Source organism: Chelonoidis abingdonii, chromosome 1 (assembly GCF_003597395.2).
Source record: "Chelonoidis abingdonii isolate Lonesome George chromosome 1, CheloAbing_2.0, whole genome shotgun sequence".
NCBI classification, from domain to species: Eukaryota; Metazoa; Chordata; order Testudines; family Testudinidae; genus Chelonoidis; species Chelonoidis abingdonii.
The window spans coordinates 255,673,771-255,686,274 of record NC_133769.1 but is presented as its reverse complement, the minus strand read 5'-3'; the positions used below and the strand labels follow the sequence as shown (position 1 = coordinate 255,686,274).

The window sequence follows — 12,504 nt, the reverse complement described above, 5'->3', positions numbered from 1 at the left end:
GTGACCTAGAGTGCCTCGTATTAAATGAGGATATTGATATAAGAGACGTCACAAAAAGTTGGTGGAATGAGAATAATCCATGGGACACAGTAATACCAGGGTGCAAAATATATCAGGAGGACAGAACAGTTGGTGCTGGTGTGGGAATGGCACTATATGTGATAGTGTAGAATCAATTGAAATAAAAATCTTAAATCACCCAAACTGTACCATAGAATCTCAAATAATAAGAATATAGTAGTAGGGATATATTACCGACCCCCTGACCGGAATGATGATAGTGACTGAAATGCTCAGGGAGACTAGAGGGGCTATTAAAATTAAAAACTCAATAATAATGGAGGTTTCAACTATCCTCACAATGACTGGGTAAATGTCACCTCAGGACGGGATGCAGAGATAGTTTCTTGACAACTTAAATGACTTCTTGGAGCAGCTGGTCCTGGAACCCACGAGAGGAGAGGGAATTCTTGATTTATTACTAAATGGAGCACAGGATCAGGGCCAAGAGGTGAATATAGCTGGACTGCTTGGTAATAGTGACCATAATGTAATTAAATTTAATATCCCTGTGGCGAGGAAAACACCACAGTGGCCCAACACTGTAGCATTTAATTTCAGAAAGGAGAACTACACAACAATGATGATTTTAGTTAAACAGAAATTAAAGTCACAGCACTAAAGTAAAAGCCCTGCAAGCTGCAGGGAAACTTCTTAAAGACACCATAATAGAGGCTCAACTTAAATGTATACCCCAAATTAAAAAACATAGTAAGAGAACCAAAAAAGTACCACTGTGGCTAAACAACAAAGTAAGAGAAGCAATGATAGGCAAAAAGGCTTTAAAAAGTGGAAGTTAAATCTTAGTGAGAAAAATAGAAAGGAGCATAAACTCTGGTAAATGAAGTGTAAAAATATAATTAGGAAAGCCAAAAAAAAATTTGAAGAACAGCTAGCCAAAGACTCAAAGTAATAGAAAAAAAAAAATGTTAAGTACGTGAGAAGCAGGAAACCTGCTAAACAACTAGGGAGGCCACTTGATGATCAACTGCTAAGGCTACGTCTTGCTACCTGCCAATACAGCGGGTAGTGAATCGATTTCTCGGGGATCGATATATCGCGTCTCATCTAGACACGATATATCGATCCCAGAACGCGCTCCTGTTGACTCCAGAACTCCACCGGAGCGAGCGGCGATAGCGGAGTCGACGGGGAGCCGCGGACGTTGATCCCGTGCCGTGAGGATGGTAGGTAATTCGATCTAAGATACTTTGACTTCAGCTATGTTATTCACGTAGCTGAAGTTGCATATCTTAGATCGATCCCCTCCCCTAGTGTAGACCAGCCCTAAAGGAGCACTCCAGGACAACAAGGCCATTTCAGAGAAACTAAATTAATTCATCTAAACTAAATAAAATGCATGAGTCTTCACTGAGGATGTGAGGGAGATTCGCAATCCTTTTTTTTAGGTGTTCCAAATGACTGGAAGATAGCTAATGTGACGCCAATTTTTAAAAAGGGCTCTAGAGGTAACCCCGGCAATTACAGGCTGGTAAGCCTGATTTCAGTACTGGTCAAACTAGTTGAAACTGTATACTAAAAAACAAAATTGTCAGACACACAGAATTGTTGCAGGAGTCAACATGGTTTTTGTAAAGGGAAATCATGCCTCACCAATCTACTAGAATTCTTTAAGGGGGTCAACAAGCATGTGGACAAGGGGGATCCAGTGTATTTAGGTTTCATACAGCCTTTGACATGGTCCCTCACCAAAGGCTCTTAAGCAAAGTAAGCTGTCATAGGATAAGAGGGAAGGTCCTCTCATGGATTGTTAACTGGTTAAAAGGTAGGAATAAATGGTCAGTTTTCAGAATGCATAGAGGTAAATAGTGGTGTCCCCCAGGGGTCTGTACTGCGCCCCATCCTATTTAGCATATTCATAAATGATCTGGAAAAAGGGATAAACAGCAAGATGGCAAAATGTGCAGATAATACAGAACTGCTCAAGATAGTTAAGTCCCAGGCAGACTGCAAAGAGCTACAAAAGGATCTCTCAAAACTGGGTGACTGGGCAACAAAATGGCAGCTGAAATTCAGTGTTGATAAATGCAAATAATGCACATTGGAAAATAAAATCCCAACTGTACATATAAAATGATGAGGTCTAAATTAGCTGTTACCACTCAAGAAAGAGATCTTGGAGTCATTGTGGATAGTTCTCTGAAAACATCCGCTCAATGTTCAGCGACAGTCAAAAAAGCGAATGGAATGTTGGGAATTATTAAGAAAGGCATAGATAATAAGACAGAAAATATCATATTGCCTCTAAATCCATGGTACGCCCACATCTTGAATACTGCGTGGAGATGTGGTCACCACATCTCAAAAAAATATATAGGAATTGGAAAAGATTCAGAAAAGGGCAACAAAAATTATTAGAGTTCTGGAATGGCTGCCGTATGAGGAGAGATTAATAAGACTGAGACTTTTCAGCTTGGAAAAGAGATGACTAATGGGGGATATGATTTGAGGTCTATAAAATCATGACTCGTGTGGAGAAGGTAAATAAGGAAGTGTTATTTACTCCTCATTACAGAAGAACTAGGGGTCACTAAGTGAAATTAATAGTCAGCAGGTTTAAAACAATCAAAAGGAAGTACTTTTTCACACAGCACACAATCAACCTGTGGAACTCCTTGCCACCAGAGGATGTTGTGAAGGCCAAGACTATAAAAGTGTTCAAAAAATAACTGATAAATTCATAGAGGATAAGTCCATCAATGGCTATTAGCCAGGATGGCCAGGGACAGTGTCTCTAGCCTCTTGTTTGCCAGAAGCTGGAAATGAGTGACCAGATGGATCACTTGATGATTACCTGTTCTGTTTATTCCCTCTGGAGCACCTGGCATTGGCCACTGTCGGAAGGCAAGATATTCGGCTAGATGGACCTTTGGTCTGATCCTGTATAGCTGTTCTTATGTCTTATCTGAGATTTTGCTCATAGCTTGTTTTTGTGGTAGAACACTATGGTGCCACTAGATTACCTGGTAGACAAAATAAGTTCTCTCTCACTATCTAACTAGCTCTGTTTTGCTCTGCCCACAAATTTTTAAACTCAAATAAACATTTGTATACAATAATGCAGAATGTTTTGGGCTTGCATAGTAAGTTTTCAATGTGCTACTATGAAGAGATCTGCATACAAGATTCACGCCTGGTTCTTCACTCCACAGACAGTAGGAATGGATAGTACTGGGGAGGAGGAAGTGTTTCTGAGTCACTTTGCAGTGCCACTCCTGGATGGTTTATCCCACCTTTGTGGGAAGGAGGGGGAAATTGGGGAATAATCTAAATAGATTTAAGAGGGACACCATACCACCACTGGGGAAGAGTGTAACTTGAAAGCATAGCAAACAAAGGATAATAAATTGCATTGTTTTTTTCAACAGGTAGTGGCAGTGAGATCCAGTTTCTCACAGAAGCTCAAGATGACCCGCAGAAAAGAAGGCCTGACATCAAGAAAGCCAAGTTATTGCTTGGTTGGGAACCTGTGGTATGTAAAGCTGAATTAATAGTGTCGTATGTAAACCTGTGGTTTTTGTGATGATTATCTTGCCTTTATAAAAGAAGATATCCTGCAGTTGTTAGAGCATCTTAAAGAACTAGGGAAAGTGGAGGAAAGAATTCCAAGGGCAATTATTGTAAAGGTTATAAAGTGCCTTGAGTCTTAGATGGACACTCAATAAATGTGTACCGGGGGAAGTTCTATGACCTGTGTTGTGCAGGAGGTCAAACTAGATCAGGGGTTGGCAACTTCTCGCAAGCGGCTCCTGGCGGGCTGGGCCAGTTTGTCTACCTGCCACATCGGCAGGTTCGGCTGACCGTGGCTCCCATTAGCCTCAATCCACTGTTGCAGGCCAATGGGGGTGGCAGGAAGCCGCAGCTAGCACTTCCCTCGGCCTTCACCGCTTCTCGCCACCCCCATTGGCCTGGGACGGCAAACTGTGGCCATTGGGAGCCGCGATTGGCCGAACCTGCAAACACAGCAGGTGAACAAACTGGCCCGGCCAGCCAGGGTGCTTACCCTGGCAAGCCGCGTGCCAGAGGTTGATGACCCCTGAAATAAGGTACAAAGACACTGATACACAGAAAAAAGAGACTTCCTTACTATCCTAAGAATCATGTGTGTTGATATTTATTTTCTTGTCTGCACTGCGAGAATTTCCTTACAAAACAGTTTGGACTGGAGAACTTCAGTCATTCTCTTCTTGGCGCTGGGATTTGTGACCACTGTGTGAAATGATGATAATCACCAATCATAACACTGAAAATGAGAGAGAATATTGTTTGCCCATTTCAAATCTTTCCACAAGTGAACTCCTCCTAAATAAACTAAGCTAGCTCTAGGAGAACTTTGGGCTTGTTGCAGAAATAAATGGGTGAGGCTATGTGGCACGTATCGTATGGGAGGTCAGACAAGATGACCACAATGGTCCTTTCTGGCCTTAAAAGCTATGAAACTGTCTCCATAAGAAAATGACAACACAGTTATGGACTAAATAGGTGAGAACTATTATTAAAATAAATTCCACATCTATTTTCCAGCTTCATCAAGTTGTAAGGTATCTATATTTAGGTGCTCATTTGTGTCCGTTGGGATCTGAACACTTCTCTGCCTCGTTTGATTAAGCTCTGCTTGTTTTCTACCTATACTCTTCCTAATTACTTTTTAATCAAAAATCCCCAGCTTAATTTTGATGGGACTGCATAGTTTACACTTCAGTACCTAGCTCAGGGATCGGCAACCTCTGGCACACGGCTTGCCAAGGTAAGCACCCTGGCGGGCCGGGCCAGTTCATTTACTTACCGTGTCGGCAGGTTCGGTGTACCGCGGCTCCCACTGGCCGTGGTTTGCCTCTCTAGGCCAATGGGGGCAGCGGGAAGCGATGTAGGCCAAGGATGTGCTTTCTGTGACTTCCCGCCACCCCAATTGGACTGGGACAGCGAACCGCAGCCAGTGGGAGCCGCGATCGGCCAAACCTGCCCATGCAAACTGACCCGGTCCGGCAGGGTGCTTATGCTGGCGAGCCGCGTGCCAGAGGTTGCTGACCCCTGGACTAGGTGATCACAGGTCCCTGGCCTTAAAATCTATCAACCTATGAAATATGTGACACAGCATTGTAATAAAAATTAACCTCATTCATATAAGAGCTCATACCAAGACAATAGTCCTTCATATGCCTGTCATATACCTGGGAATGTGTGGTACATAATGAATTACCCCTCCACTTATCCTGTTGTTAAAGAGAAATTAGCTTTTATTATGTGGATGTTGTTCAATACAAAATGAATTAAAACATTTAAGGGTTGAGGTTTTTAAGATCCTTTTAAAGATATACAAATGTTACTGCACTTATTAGGTTTAATCTAGTCACTAGGGAGGATTGTGAGGAATAGCAGAAGAACCCAATAAAAACTAGGTAGTTGGACAAAGCGGTAATATGCTAACAATGGGATTTTGAGAACCTGCTCGGGTTGGCCTACCTCTGCTCCCATTGAAATTAATGGGAGTTTTATCATTGACTTCAGTGAGAACAGATTTAAACCTTTTGAAATTCCACCCTGACTTTGCTGTAGACAAAAATAATTTAATACATATTGGAAGAATTAATTAAGCTACTTGTTCAGTGTGGTTAAGAATTAGTTGTATATGCTCTTTTGGTAAAGGTGGGGGAGGTCTGGGATTTATTGAAGGCAGCAGTGAAAATTGCTTAATAGAAGTTGCTGTGCAAAAAAGCTTTTAAATACTTGTGGTGCATTAAGAGGCTGGGAATAATACAGATAGTATTGTAACACCATTGTATCACTCAGTGATGTGTATTCTTCCTTGAATACCTCCCTTCTGCGCACACACTGACTCATCACCCTTTCTTAAAGGCCTCCCAAGCCGACATTACACAGTCTTTTCTCCCTACGTTACCGTGAGGCTAGCTGGCCACACTACACAGAGTCACTCGAGTGGCCAGGACAAGTGTTACAACCTGGCCTTGATTCTTAAGCCTTGATTTCACTAGAGAACTTTGCTGGGAAACTGTTTTAAAAACAACAGTGCTGCTGGAAAACAGATACTGGTTCTAGGGTAGGTGCACCATTAATGGCTACAAACCCTTCAGCCTTTCATGACCCAGCCCCCTTCGTCCCCGCCTCAATGGAATACCTAGAAATTAGCCAATACTCAGGTGATACTAGCATAAAGATTTGCTGTTTTCCTAAGAATTAAAGTCTGCAAAGTGAAGTACATCTGTGATTGATACTGAGCCAAATGATGAAACACCCTAGTTACGTTTCACTCACACACACAGCTGAAAGGAAGAGCTTAGTTTACCTCTGAGGGAAAGTGTCATAAACAGATAGCTAAGGGTTAATGTTTCTTTTACTTGTAAAGAGTTAACAAAGGGAACCAAACACCTGACCAGAGGACTAATCAGGATTTTTCAAAGCTCAGGGACGGAATGTTTGGGTCTGTGTCTTTTGTCTGTCTCTCAGCTGTGAGAGGGGTCTTTATATCTTCAAGCTTCTAATCTTCAGTTTCAAAGTTGTGAGTACAAAGGTAGCAAAACAAGAGGCTTTTATATGTTTTGTTTGTATTTTACATGTGATGTAGTTCTGTTGGAATGTTTTAAATTGACATGTCTGTATTTGAAATAAGACTGTTTAATTCATATTTTTTTCTTTTAAGCAATAGCCCTGTGTATTGTCACCTTAATGCAAGAGATCATGTTTTTATGTCTTTTCTTTCTTTTTATATAAGCTTTCTTTTTAAAACCTGTTGGATTCTTTTCTTGTTTGCCATTGTTTTATCCCAGGGAATTGGGATAACTCATTAGGACTGGTGGGGGGAGACGGGAGGGGGGAGAGGTAGAATCTCTTCCGTTTTCCTTGAATCTGTGTGCCTCTGGGAAAGGGATTAGATTCAAAGAGTTTGGATCAGTAATCTCTCAGGGTAGCCCGGCGAGGGAACCTGGGAGGGGTAAAGGAGGGGGGGAATGGTTTATTCTCCTTGTTTTAAGATCCAAGGGATTTGGGTTCTTGGGGTCTCCAGGAAGGTTTTGGGGGGACCAGAGTGTACCAAGCACTGGAATTCCTGGTTGGTGCAGGCTATCAGATCTAAGTTGGTAATTAAGCTTAGAGGGTTCATGCTAGCTCTCAGTTTATGAACACTAAGGTTCAAAATCTGAGTAGGAAACTATGACATGAGTGGCAGCGATTGGGAAAGATAAGAATCCAGAAGCCAGTAGGAATATTATTTTCTTTCTCTGCTAGGGCTTTTAGCAAGAGAGAAAGGGTTTTGGTTTAAAAGGAGCCAGAGAGAAACATTTTTTTTTCTGTTTCTCTCAGTATGCTCAGGTGGCTTGCATATTAAGCAAGGAGACATTAAGGTGACATTAAGGGCTTTTGTTAAACAATAGAATTCCGATTGGGAATCAAGTACCCAGCAACCTTAGCGTTCATAAACTGAGAAGCCTAGCATGAACCTTAAGCTTAATTACCAACTTAGATCTGATAGCCTGCCCACCACCAGGGAATTCCAGTGCCTGGTACACTTGGTCCCCCAAAACCTTCCCTGGGGACCCCAAGAACCCAAATCCCTTGGATTCTTAAAACAAGGAGAAATAAACCATTCCCCTCCTCCTTTTACCCTCCCAGGCTTCCCTCGCAGGCTACCTGAGAGATTATGATCCAAACTCTTTGAAATCTAATCCCTTCCCCAGAGGCCACACAGATTCAAGGAAAACGGAGAAGATTCTACCTCTCTGTCTCCCCTCCACCAGTCCAAATGAGTTATCCCAATTCCCTGGGATAAAACAAGCAAACAAGAAAGAAATCCAACAGGTTTTAAAAAGAAAGCTTATATAAAAAGAAAGAAAAAGACATAAAAACATGATCTCTGCATTAAGGTGAACAATACACGGGCTATTGCTTAAAAGAAAAATATGAATAAACAGTCTTATTCAAAAAGACATCCAATTTAAAACATTCCAGCAAACTACACACATGTAAATACAAAACATATAAAAGCCTCTTGTTTTGCTACCTTTGTACTTACAACTTTGAAACTGAAGATTAGAAGCTTGAAGATATAAAGACCCCTCTCATAGCTGAGAGACAGACAAAAGACACAGACCCAAACATTCCGTCCCTGAGCTTTGAAAAATCCGGTTTCCTGATTGGTCCTCTGGTCAGGTGTTTGGTTCCCTTTGTTAACCCTTTACAGGTAAAAGAAACATTAACCTTAGCTATCTGTTTATGACAGAAAGGGCTTAGTTTAGGCTATTTTTTAGTAGACCAATTTAGAGAAGTATTGTACTTTAAACCTCGTTAGGCCTCACCATTTACACAGATTATCTATAGGATGTTCTCTTAATATAATTCAAAACAAGCCAAAAACCATTCTTTTTCCTCTTTAGTTCCTTACAAACATATTAAGGAATTCTCCAAGTTTGTATTTGGGCATAAACTGGGTTAAGTGTTACTGCCTGGTACAAAATGTGGTATTTCCAGACTGAGCTGACTGTTTCTAATTTAGTGAATGATAGCTAGATATTACAGTGATAGGTGCATTAGAAATTCATAGACTGTAACCAGTTGGTGAGGCTCTGTATTTTTATTGATAAAGAAGTAAAGGATTTCAAAACAGTGTTTTCATAGCTTAGAAGATAGTCACAATAATGCAGTCTTATGAGAGTACCCAGAATCTTAGCCTGATGTGACCATCTCTTCTTTCTTTAAACAGGTCCCCTTGGAAGAAGGCTTAAATAAAGCAATTCACTACTTTCGTAAAGAACTCGAATATCAGGCAAACAATCAATATATTCCCAAACCAAAACCTGCAAGGATAAAAAAAGGAAGAACAAGACATAACTGAAAACAGTTACTTTGGACAGGAGATTCCCTACTTTACATTTGACAGGATGTAATTTTTTTTCTTTTTTAAAGAGAGACTTAACAGGTATCATGAAGAACAAACTGGAATTTCATTCTGAAGCTTGCTTTAAAGAAGTGGATGTGCCTAAAAATTTTAAAAAAAAAAACTGCAAATCTTGCCTTGCACTTTTTAAATCTGTCTTTTTATGTAAAATAGAGTAGAAAAATCTTTGAGTATCTTCAAGTTTTATATCTTGCTGTGAGATCATTTGTTGTGACTGTCTTTGACAGTTTTATTTACTGGTTTCTTTGTGAAGCTGAAGATGAATATAAACAGGATGGGATATGCCAATTTATTTATAAAATGGGTACTATAAATGAGACGTTACACTATGCATAAGAGAAAAAGCTAGCAGTATTGTCAGGTGAGTGAAACACTGGCATTTAGTATATAGGGTATAAAAGAATTCTGTATGAGAGCTTTATGTATTCTTTAAATCAGAGTTTTTTCAGAGGTTTAGTTTTAGTTGCACACTTGAATTTGGACTATTTTCATTGATTATCATGGATAAGGATATTTTAAATTGCTACTGTGTTGTGCATACTCTTGGGGGGGAAAGTTAATGTATTATTGGTTACCAGTGGTTGAATATGCTATTTTAATAAAATATGGGAAGTTCTACTTACAGGTTTCAGTTTTTCAATTAAAGTAGTTCTCTAGTTTGTGTTTTATCTGTACATATTGCAAATGTTAATTTTTAAAAAATCCATAATCAGTTATTAAAAACAAGTCATCCTGTTTGAAGGTTAATGATGATGATTTTTCACTTTTCAAATCACATTTATTTTTTAAATGATTCTTGGGAAAAGGCTCTAAGATGCTCATGTAAAAAAAAAAAAAAAAACCCTCAAGTTATTATAATTAAGCTTATGTCATTGTTTGCATTAGACCCAGATTGTCACAGTGCAAAAGTGTAAGATGCCTTTAAAACATAAAATAGAACTTTAGCGTCCCCAACATGAGGGAAATCATGTATTTTATTTAGAAACAAAACTTTCTATTGTTTTTTACCAGGAAATACACTTGTTCAATATCTGCACTTATTGCAACTGTCTGGTGTTGGGAAGCATAGGCCTAGATTTTTTTAAAGATATTGAGGCATTCCTCTGCTCAGAGTTTCAAAGCCTAAGTCTCATTGAAAGTCAGTGGAACTTAAGCGCCTAAGTCCGTTTTGAAAATGGGATTTAGCTGTTTAAATCCCCTGGACTTCGCCACACTGAGCAGAGGAATGCCCAAAAACCTTTAAAAATCAGGGCTGTGGTCCGGCCCTCAAGAGCTGACATTTTATCGGCACTGCAAACCAACAAGCATGCTTCCTGATGGTGTAGAAAAGAAATAATGATAAAAGTCCACTTTCAAGAATGGTCACAGAATGTCTCAATGGTTTGCTATTAAAGATGTTAGGTTTGCTCACTACCTAGTCTGTCTTCATAAGGGGTGAGAATTAGAGGAGGTCTGTCTGGTGCTTTTGTAACTCAGTGGTTTGTGTATGTTGTCCTCAGTGCTTGATCTGCAGAGAAGATTAGTGTGTTTCGGCTCTCTCGCTCAAGCTGTAAACTTGTGCGTTTAGCTCTGGAGGTCCCTGGTTCAATCCCTTGTCTCTGCCAAAATGACATCCTTCACACTTGCTCAAACACAAAATCTTGAGATTGTAGCAGAAGCATAGATTTGAAAAAACAGTAGCTTTGTGATGGTTAGTGGCTTAATGGTAGTTTCAAATCAGTATTATAGTGCTGATGGTTCATACTGAAATTCAGGTATAATTTCAGGCTGTTTACGCAGGACTTGACATAGCTGGCGCCTGTGAGATAGAGTACATGGGGCTGCTTGTGATCGTTTGTGTGACGTTACACACATCCTCAGTAGGTGGAATGGGGAGAGATGTCAAAGAGAAGCCTGAGCTAGCTGCTGCTCCCACCCCAAAGAGTCATCAGTGGAAGGAAGATGCCAGACCTAATAAGATTGGAGGCTGGGAAATCTGGAGATTTTAGGTAAATGAAGGCATGCCCTACTTTGCATATCTCAGTATGGATGACCTCATGTTGTGTTATTTGCTGGAGTTCTTTGTTTTCTATGCCTACTCCCAGCTCTCACGGCAGTGTCAGGTGCACCAAGCAGAGGCATGCCATAAAGCTCACTGTTGCTAGACTTGAGGTGCCTGTAAGTCCTAAGTGAAACTGAAACCTCTAAACTGAAATAAAATAGTGGGTTATTTTCAAGTATCATTCGCTGACAGTCTGATGGTGTCATAAACAGATGTATCTTGTCCTCATCTTTAAGAGCTACACAACTCTACTCTTGACTCACCCACTCTTGTCTTCACATTGCTCCCCAACCTCTCTGCTCTGGCATGATGCTAGCCTTACCTGCCAGTTTGTCCTCTGCTCCTGCTTTCTTCTACAGCATCTCTTCTGTATAGAAGACCATCTATGAAACAGTCTGAAAGGCCAGTGTCCTCTTCTTTTTCAGATCCCTCCTGAAGAGACACTTCTGCTGTGACCGCTACAAGAAACTGGCTAATCAGTGATGTCTAGTTTGAAGGGAAGTTGGTTTTAGCTTGTCATAAACAGATAGTTATGGGTTAATGCCTCTTTTACCTGTAAAGGGTTAAGAAGTTCACCTAGCCTAGCTGACACCTGACCAGAGGAACCAGTGGGGGAACAAGATGTTTCAAAAGGAAGGAGGGAAGTTTTTCCTTTGTTTAGAGTTTCAACCAGAGTGAAAAAGATCAAGGAACCAGCCTCTTATCAGAGTAGTAAGTTTTAGAAAGGGATAAATTTATGTTTTTTCTTTGTAACCTGTCTTATGCAATTAGAGGTAGAATCAAATTGGATATTTGGGTATTTTTTTGTGTAACTAAATTTGTGCCCAGGGGGAACATCCTCTGTGTGTTTGAATCTGTTGTCTGTGAGAGTAGCTGGTATGCTAATCTCTCCCAGAGGGTTTTCTTTTACCTTTCTTTTCTTTAATTAAAAGCCTTTTTCTTAATACCTGATTGATTTTTCCTTGTTTTTAGATCCAAGGGATTGGATCTGGACTCACCAGGGATTGGTGGGGAAAGGAGGGGGATGGTTAATTTCTCCTTGTTTTAAGATCCAAGGGGTTTGGATCTGTGTTCACCAGGGAACTTGGTGAAGTCCCTCAAGGCTACCCAGGGAGGGGAAGTTTTTTGCCTGGGGAGGAGTGATCCAGACACTGAAAATTCTGGTGGTACCAGTGATACCAGATCTAAGCTATAATTAAGCTTAGAAGTGTCCATGCAAGTCCCCACATCTGGCTTGCCCCTGTCATAGTATTCTTTCCCAAATCTGAACCTTAGAGTCCAGAAAGCTTAATTACCAGCTTAGATCCTGTAGTGCTGCCACCAATCAGGACTTTGGGTGAGCCCCTGATTAGCTCTGGTCTCCCCAAAACCTTCCCTGGGGACCCCAAGACTCAGATTCCTTGAGTCTCACAACAAAGGGAATAACCATTTCCCTTCCCTTCCCTCCCCTCTTCTTCAGATTGAGAGAGAGAAA

General features: G+C 40.6%; 1 protein-coding gene across 6 annotated transcripts in view; it reads left to right on the top strand.

Annotated features, from left to right (window-relative positions):
- The window catches only part of UXS1 (UDP-glucuronate decarboxylase 1), a 94,858-nt gene extending 85,247 nt beyond the window's left edge, over window positions 1-9,611 (top strand). For all 6 annotated transcript variants that reach the window (XM_032790963.2, XM_075061275.1, XM_032790964.2 and 3 more), the window contains 2 exons: window positions 3,450-3,553; window positions 8,795-9,611. In XM_032790963.2, the coding sequence (XP_032646854.1) occupies window positions 3,450-3,553; window positions 8,795-8,926 (236 nt within the window). In that variant the 3' untranslated portion in view covers window positions 8,927-9,611. The remainder of the gene's footprint in view (window positions 1-3,449; window positions 3,554-8,794) is intronic.
- Window positions 9,612-12,504: the final 2,893 nt, after the last annotated feature.